Source organism: Centruroides sculpturatus, unplaced genomic scaffold (genome assembly GCF_000671375.1).
Source record: "Centruroides sculpturatus isolate CEXI.00-Female unplaced genomic scaffold, Cexi_2.0 scaffold1565, whole genome shotgun sequence".
Classification (NCBI taxonomy): Eukaryota; Metazoa; Arthropoda; class Arachnida; order Scorpiones; family Buthidae; genus Centruroides; species Centruroides sculpturatus.
Genome location: NW_019386133.1, coordinates 57,809 through 67,387, shown reverse-complemented (window position 1 = coordinate 67,387; position 9,579 = coordinate 57,809). Strand labels below are relative to the sequence as shown.

The following is a 9,579-nucleotide window of genomic DNA, read 5'->3' as shown; positions in this document are numbered from 1 at the left end:
TCCCAAAAAATTATACGTGTTTTGGAAATGTTGAGTGGAATTAGTCTAGAATCGGTTAATTTTATAGAAGAAAACCTTTCAAACAGCCTTAGTCCGTAAAGTTCCCACCTATCGGGCTGCGATTGGCTCATGTATTTAATCATTCCTACAACGTAATTTTCGGTTAGCGTGGAACGTATCTAAGCGTTATAGGGGTCTACTGTATAAGAAATTTACTGAATATATTTACTTTTACTAGTTCTTCAAAATTGACAAGGGTATTTCTTACATATTTATTAAAGTATTTTGTTTGCAAAATATTCATCGTTTAATAGAGAGAAACATTCACATTTGTATTTTGTACCCATTTTATCGTTTATATGTAATAAATAGCATATTTATAACCTAAGATTAGTTATGAATATCAAAGAAGATAGTAAAATATTTTAATGATTAATAACGATATAAAATTGTTGGATGAAATCGCAGTTTTTTTCTTTCGAATTAAAACAATTATCTTCAAATTACAAAGTTTTATGTAGTAAATACATCGATTACAGTTAGTAAATATTTTATTCCATTATTAAATTTAGAAATTGTTTTAATACAATTAAATCAGCCTGATATAAGTCATTAAGATAAAAACTTTTAGTTTTTTTCGTGAATATCTAATTCTTACAGGTTTATGAAGCATAAAAGATAGTTGAGAAGAGAGCCATTTTTTAACAACAAATTGTGGTAATTCTTTAACTAATTTACACACAACACCAAAATATGTGAACTGTTCTCTGATATCTTGAAATCAATTGACTTAATAATTTGATTTTACTATCATCAGAAAAATTACCAGTCTCAAGTAATTCTTAAATATTAATACCAATTCTTATTTCAGATTTTTGAAATGCTGACAATAATTCAGGTGGTCAAAAGCCATTTGCTTTGCCATTAAATTTTCTTTCCTATTACCTTACCAATTAGTTTACCTGCCATAGACAATAACGGAACGAGTAGAAGAGGAAGGAATCACCCAATTGATTAACTAAAATTTTTTTCTTAGTATGTAAAGAAACATGTTTTTCACTTAATTTCCCAATAATTTTTTTATATTTTTGTAATTTACGAACATCTGCAAGTATATTTCCTCTCCGCAAATTATCTCTCTAAATATTAATATATTCTTTTTATTCTTTTCTATATAAATTTCATTCATAACTTCTAAACATTTCTCGAACAAATAATATAATTTATTACTAACTTCATTAATTCTTCCTTCCTCGTCAACAATTATAAAACGAAATTTACCATCTCCTTTCTATATTTCATCGTTAACTTTAAAATAACGTAAAACAATAGAGAAATTATCAGGAATAGCGAAAGAAAAATTATTTACCTCAGCAATACATGTATCCAAACACTTGTACAAACGAGGAGAAACAGAATAATTTCTATCGCCGTCGTAAGTAATAATAAAACCATATGTCTCCATGATTTCAACTTTTAATCTTGGTATTAAAAATAAATTCTAACGTTCCGTAAAACTTTATATATATCAAATACCGACCAATCGTATATCTTCTATAAAATAATTGATAATCAAAACGAAAATTAGTTAGTAAAGTGAATTACAAAAAATAATTAATTTTTAAAAACATTTGATAATTAAACTTATTGTTAAAATACAATTAATTTAAATGAAAATTTGTTATTAGAAAATTAATTTTGTGATCAGTATGTGTCAAACCCCTACTACTAACGGGAAATTGTACTTTTTTACGCGATAGATAAAATTTAATAATTTTATATTATGAACATGGGGTCCGAAAGACCCACACGATCAAGGCAAGGGCGAGAATTCACCTAAGTCACGAAATATTAAATATAAATAATCTTGTAAAAATATGACAATAATTGCTTTTATGTGATAATAAAATGTTTAAACTTTGAAACAGATTGTAGAAAGTAAGTGAGAAGTATATTCTCCTAAATATCACATTTATCGAAAAATTATTAGGCAGCAATTTAAAAAAAAACTGTATACCTATAAATTTTCAATGTTTTCCTTCTGACTGACTGTTCTTCCTTAATCTCGAGAAAGGTGTTAGATAGATGAAAATTGAGACCAAATATGGAAAGCTTAGGGCAGGAAGATTTGCAATATACCGGTTTGGATCAGAAGTAACGCTACTTCAATTCAAAAGCTCTCCCGAATGGAGAGCTTTTGAATTGAAGTATACATAAGCAGCACAACGCTATTCCTAACAAGAAAACGATAATGTACAGGGCAAAACACTACCACACTCCATGCAGGCAAGTGTTATGTGCTACCCGTTGCAATAATGGCATAATGGCGCATCCACTTCACCTATATGAATCTCGCAATAATTCAATGAATATAATATATATATATGTATTTTAAATTATATCCTCTTTTGTCAGAATTAAATATAAAGATGACAAACAGAATTAGCAAAACACAATTAACCATTGCTCGTTCAGAATCAAATGTCCATGGAAAATTTTTAAGAAGTTGAAAGATGTACAGTATTTGGGTGCAATTTGTAAGAGATTATAGATTTATAAATTTCGATTGTCATGTGTTTGTTTTTGTCTGTGAATGAATGTCTGTTTGTTTGTCAGTCTGATTGCTGTTCTTCCTTATTCTCGGGAATGGAGCTAAATAAATGATAATGGAGAGAAGAAATACACAGCAAAAAAACAGGAGGCCTCGATTAACTATACATTAACTTTCGGTTTGTAATGGAAAGTACGTTAATTTCATTCAAATAAAGCAATTTAGAACAATAATTATCAGTGAGTGAAAATTTCCTTTACTATTGATTGATTGTTCGTATTAAATAAAGTAGAATTTCAAATGACAATTGGCAATAAATAAAGACAAGGCCGTTAATAGAAATCAAAGAAAAATAAGAAACTGATAAAGAATTAATTGCACGTTAACTACTTTCACTTTCCTGCATTCTTTTGATTGTTTTGACAATTTCTAATCCGCAAAAAAATGCCCTATTGAATTGAACACCTTCATTTCACCTTCACTTTCATAGAAGTAAAATTTAGTTTTTTAACTTTCCTCGTGATAAGTCTCAATTTTATATTCACACAATATAGAAAATAATTGAAATATTATCGATTATTTAGTTTAAATATATTTTATTTTATCATGTATTTTACACTTTTATCGAGCAAGTTTTCTAATTAATACTTTAAATACATAATTCTTTTAAATATTAGAATTAACTTATATAATATTTAAAAAGGATTCTTTTACTCTATGAAACTATGAGGTCGAAACTTCTTGAAAAATACGAACAAAGGTAAACACAATCGTTTTAAAAATCATTAATTGTTCTTACAACTGAAGGTAAATATGGAAAATAGTATTTTGAACACATTCACCTATTATTATGTACCAAAGCAAACGAGCGCTATATAAGTATGTTGTTTAATGATTGCAAAAAATTATAGATCTATAAATTTTTACTGTTGTCCGTCCGGCTGTCTTTCCTTAATCTCGAGATCGAAATTAGATACATAAACGTCAAGAGCAAATGCAGAAGCCGGAACGAGTAACAAGCTCGGATTAGCAATACAGGAATTTTCGACGCAAACCGGAAGTTACGTTATTTCGATTCAAACCTTTCCCCCTGAATGCAGTTAATAGATGACTGGTACGACTCTACTCTCAAAGCAAAAGTATGATGTACAGGGGAAAGCCACTACTAAGTTGACATAGAAAGCGTATATTTTTAAAATAAATTTTATAGAAGCCAACAAAGTTACGCAACTTATTGCTAGATGATTTTTTTAAATACGGCTGCTGTTCGAGTCACGTTACATTCGACAGAAATGGTAAACATAGAAACTTCTCTGCAATCACAGGGATGTGTTTTTCACACTTGAAAAATCGCTAGTTTTTTCGCTTTATTACAAATATTTTCTTACATCGGAGCCATGGAAAAAATTACTGAAAACCATGATAACATCCGTAACAAGTGCAATACAAAACTTTCTAGTTGTGTGATGCAAAGAAATTGTGTGCCGAAATGGAATGAGACTTTGCTTGTAATGCAATGTGCTGACAAAGAAGTTACTTTTATCTGGGAAACGTTATTTACTGAAAGATTCGAACCCTGTAATAAATTTACGTTGGATCCCCCAAGGATTTGGATATTATTTCTTTAAAAATTTGACCGTTTAACATTTACGTCGCCATGGTATTGCCTATTCGTCGTAATTCTAAATTGACTAAATTGACGTAAATGTTTATCTTCTTATATAATTTAATTTTATTGTTATTTCATACTAATTTATCTCTACATGCATGCCTTCGTTAGTTTAAATTTAACTTCGAGAATATAAGTAGTAGTAGTAGGTNCGCTTGTTGGAGAACAATAAAAACACTACACTCAACAAGCCACCAATAAAACTCAACTGCCTAACCTATAACCAAAGTCTCCTTTTAATTTGTTTTTTTAAAAAAGCGCTTGACAAACTTGCCCCGCATGCCGAAGTTGCCCCGGTCTCCCCTACAGAAAAAAAACCTGAATTGTTTTTGCACTTCTCGACGTTTCAGAATGTTGTGAGCGAAAAATGTAGAAATCATGGGGATCATTTTTGATCGATTGCCATATTTTTTTTGTTATTATATATAACACAGTCAGGAAAGTAAAAAATCAGAATTGAAGAACATCATCGAATCAGAATATCTCCTGATTGTGCGGTAACTCTCAGAGAGATTGATCATACTGGATATTATTCAACCATTTCGCGACATCTGAACATGTTAGGGAAAGTCTTAAAGCTGGACAAATGGACATCACTTAAATTCAGTGAGAAATAAGGAGCATTTCGCGTCAAATTGGTGTTAGTGCGTTTCTACTGCATTAAGAAAAGTGTATTAATATAGGTGGGGACAATTTTGATTGAGTATTTAAGTTACAAATTCAATTAATAGACTTTCAAAGTCATAAGTAAAAATCGGTCATTTCATTTGCAACAACCTAACGTTTACAGTTCTGCGTGTATTGACACTTTCATTACTCTAATGTCAGGGCTGCAAAGCCATGAGCTGCTAGGGCTCAAGCTTCTAGCTTGAGCCCTAGCAACAATACTATTGAGACTTATAAGAATCTAAAGTTAAACATGGCTCCACCATAAAACTGTTCTTGCAGTATTTTCTTGAGGTGTACAAAAGAAAGAAACCTGAAGGCACGTTACATTAATATCTGTGTTTCTTCTAGTATTTCTGAATTTTTTAAGAAAACATTATTATATTTACAAACGAATTCTTACCTTAACAACACATTCTAAATATTTCATTTTTCTAAGCTCTTCACAGGTAATGGATTTATCGATGTCATCACCATAAATTTCCTCCAGCTCCTGGTACACTTTTTCTTGTATATCGGGATGCAATCCGAGCAAATAAAGGGTCCAACTAATACCCATTGCAGTTGTGTCGTGCCCCTATAAGTAGCACAATTTTTACACAACATGAAACTCTGTTATTTATAAATCCGTGAATGAAATTTACTTCGAACATGAAGGTGTCAACTTCTTCTCTGATATCTTCTTCATTTAGACTTCCATCAGTTAAATGATGATAAAGTAGTAAATCTAGAAATGCTCGCCTCTTCTTTATCCCTACGACTTCTTTCTCCTCTTGAAAGTTATCGATTGTTTGATTGTCTTCCAGTTCTTCGATCAGTTGCTGTTTCTTTTCTCTAATTACCTGAAATGTTTTGCTGTTAGTTAATGAATTGGTTTAACGAGTTTCAAATTTAACCAACCTTTCTGTCAAATTCGTGAACGGTTTCTGTATCTTTTTTCAATTTTTTTCCTAAGGAACTCAACTTGAAAAGGGGACGAAACCAATACCAAGGTTTTGTGAACCACTGAACAAATGCGGATGTTATACTGCATTATGAAACACTTTGTTATTTTAATTGTTCAGTTGTATACAGAAAATATTGCTTTATTATATTTTTGAACATTTGTTTAATTGTCAGTCACAGTATTACAACATAATAATACATTTATACAATATAAATAAAGCTGTAACAATTATAATACAGTATTTTAAAAAATTTTATTTTAATAATTAAATGATATCTTCATTATATCAATATGTCAAACTAACTAGTATATTATTTTCATAAGTTTTTTTTCTGTATCTATTTCATTTACAGAGCAACCTGTAAATAAAGATCACTATAGGGAAAGAGCATTTGTAAATGATTTCGGTTGAACTGCACAAATTATTTTTCTCACATCTAACTACTAATCTCAAAAAACAAAGACTAAAACTACCAATTCATAAGATTAGCCATTGATTTTAACTTTAATTGAGTAAAACAAAACTATTCTTATTGTAACAAATCACGTTAATAAGAAAAAAAGTGAAGAAATTAATGTACTGTACTTTAAAACTGGAAATGTTCCTAGAATATCAAATACGTTTTTGCTCTTGTTTTTACTTGTATATGCAGTTGGCATTTTGGGAGTTAAATTTGCATTAGGTGAAGCTATGGAAGAAGCTGTCGAAAAATGTTTTGTGAAAGTTATGAACTAGACGTATCATTATCTACTCCATTTCTTTACTTTAACTATTGTTAATTATAAAAGTGATAATTGAAAGAAAACATGAAATAAAAAAGCAATCATTATATATATGAAAAGTATATATTATATCCATATAAAAAGTATGGTGCCAATCTATAATTTACAATAAAAGATAGTTAGTGCAAACATGAAACAAATTGAAGATATGGACCTGAATATACAACATACGGTGTAAAGCCATTCGAAATTATGTTGATCCGTCAAAAAGAGGTGCCTTCCAGAAAACATTCTGTGAGAAACTTTCACCGACTTAGTGAAAAAACTACGTGAAAAAACCCAGAAAACTCCACGTTTTTTTTTAGACTCTAACTCGAAATGTAAGACACAGGAACACACTTCAAAAATGAGAGAGTTTCATTAATAAAAATACAATTAAAAATAACGTAAAATAAACTTTTATTAATCTGTAAATGTTTTAATTTTAATTTATTATATTTAAAAATATACTTTTAACATAACGAAAGATTCACAAAAATATTTATTTTTTCCAGAAATTTTACGATTTTTCCCAAAGAGAATGAAAACAATTGAATCTTATACTAATAAAATAACACTTAATATTCCTTTTCAACTTACTCATTAATGGCAATGACGTAATCAGTGTCAGATCGGTTTTGAGCTTTAATATGAACTCCCATTGCCGAATCTGCAAATATTAATTATAAAATATTTATAAATACCGTCTTGAATTTCTAAATATTTTTACATGTAAAAATTGTATATTTCTTACCTCCAATAACATCCAAAGTGCACAGCGTAATCAACTCGTCCATAAGAAATTCTTCATTTTCCTCTTTCTTCTTCAATTTTTCAATTAAGATGTTTGATTGATCATTGAAAATTCCTTGAAAATCTTCGAGAATTCGAAAATGAAATGCGGGAGTTAATAATTTCCTACGATGCCTCCACTTATCATTCGAACTGTTGCCATTAAAAACAAATAATAAATATACTATTCACGTGAAATATTGAATTATTTTTTTACCTCGTTAGAAGACCCGTTCCTAGCCAAGAATGAAGAATATTATAGAGCCAATCTTTGTTAATTACGGTGTAACTCTTCAGTACTTCCTGTGTTAAATAATCAATTGTTAACATTACAAAACACGTAAATATTGTGTGTTAAAGCGGGTATACCTGAACCACTTCCGGATGAGATAATACAATATAATGATAACCACCCCACGAAACTTTAATTAATCTTTCTTTTAGATATACAATACACGCAGAATTCAGAACTTGAATAATAACTGGAAAAATCGTTTAATATATTTAGAATTAGGATTCGTTTATCATTATAGGTGATCGGCATCCGACACTATTAATATAAATTTGTATCACAAGACATAGATGAATATTTTAAAATAATACTTACAACATCCACAAAGTTTTCGATAATCTTGCACTTTTACTGGACAGAAAATCAGATTCCAAAGAGCACAGAAACTAGAAGATGTTGGTAATTCGTTTCTCGATTTATTTCTGTTCCTTTCTTTCCATAGATACAGGAACGAAACAAGTATTAGAAATCCTGCAATCAATTTCCATTCACAGATGCTTTCGATTTTGGAGATGATCATTTTTGTTTCTCACTCTCTCCCTTTTCGTACAATATTAACATTAACTTGTTTATTTCACGAGTAGTTATCGCGATAACTACTTTAATCAGACAAAACTTTTAGTAGATAACGTGACTTGTTTTCACTTTTCAATGTAAACACTATCTGTTGTTATATTTCCTAACTTATAAAGATAATATCCGTGATCCTAATTGAAATTACATGAATTTATTGAACTGATATTTGAAAAGACTGTAGACATATCAATTCCCATTGTCGTCTGTCTTGATGACTGTAATAAAAGCATTTAGATGAACAGCGAGAATTTGTTGCTAACAGGAAACGTGTAATGTACTGAGGCAAGACACTACTAATTTAATGTGTAAAATATATTTTAAATTAATTAAATTGCAAATATGATTAAAGATTGCAGTCTGGCATTGTGTCGATATCACAATGAATAATTTCTTTCCATTATTGAACTAATGAGCTAACTTTAGTATATTTTTAGTATGTAAAAACACTGTAATTTATATTGTAAATAAATATCAAAAACATCCAAAACGAAATATATTTTGACACGTATTGTAAATAAGTTCAAATAATAAAAACTTATACAAATACAAATATTGAAGTTTCCTTGTCGTCCTTTCTATAATCACGGGTAAACGCTGTATCCAGTCTTATGATACAAATAATAACACATCTTTATTAATTGTATATTTTACAATATGTTTTAAATTAAAATCTCTACATTTAACAAATATATTTCAGTATTTACAAGATAAAATTTTTCTGAGATTTTATCGAGCAGTTTAAATCGTTATTGTGTGTGATAATATCCTTTATTAATTTTGTATTGTATACTCTTACATATTACAGATGTTATCTAATCGAAAATATTATAATAAAATTCGACTTCAACCTTTTCTATTAATGATAATATGAAGGTAATATAAATATTTTTTTTTGTTTTGATAAAATAATGCAAACAACAATTTATCTTTATTAATCATATTTGATTTTTACGTATATTTATCTTTAAGTTTACTGTACCACGTATGTTCAAATGCACGTGTACGAAGATATACATCTATGTAAAATTCGAAGTTTTCAATGATATAAATCTACATGTTTTGTTAACGACTATTTCATTACTTTTAAATGATACAACGTGAAAGTTGCTTGTCATTTCAAAAGAATCGTTATTACAATTTTTCTCGATAAAGATAAAAAATTAAGGTACAGTCGACCCCCCTATAACGTACGTTCCTATAACGACAATTCCTATAACGTAGCGAAAAAATTGTAGCAACTTTCGTATAACGTACCTCCTATAACGTCGTTTCGCGAGAAGATTGATAGAGTCTGGACCAATAGTGGATGAGCAGCCGAACTACTT

At 29.3% G+C, this 9,579-nt stretch overlaps 1 protein-coding gene across 2 annotated transcripts in view; it reads right to left on the bottom strand.

Annotated features, from left to right (window-relative positions):
- Positions 1-8,276, bottom strand: part of LOC111613748 (cytochrome P450 4C1-like) — a 15,939-nt gene extending 7,663 nt beyond the window's left edge. For both annotated transcript variants that reach the window (XM_023355098.1, XM_023355099.1), the window contains exons 1-8: positions 7,994-8,276; positions 7,756-7,868; positions 7,604-7,689; positions 7,349-7,539; positions 7,195-7,264; positions 5,787-5,913; positions 5,531-5,728; positions 5,290-5,463 (exon numbers count right to left, since the gene is read on the bottom strand). In XM_023355098.1, coding sequence (XP_023210866.1) covers positions 5,290-5,463; positions 5,531-5,728; positions 5,787-5,913; positions 7,195-7,264; positions 7,349-7,539; positions 7,604-7,689; positions 7,756-7,868; positions 7,994-8,198 — 1,164 coding nt within the window. In that variant the 5' untranslated portion in view covers positions 8,199-8,276. The remainder of the gene's footprint in view (positions 1-5,289; positions 5,464-5,530; positions 5,729-5,786; positions 5,914-7,194; positions 7,265-7,348; positions 7,540-7,603; positions 7,690-7,755; positions 7,869-7,993) is intronic.
- Between the last annotated feature and the right edge of the window lie 1,303 nt (positions 8,277-9,579).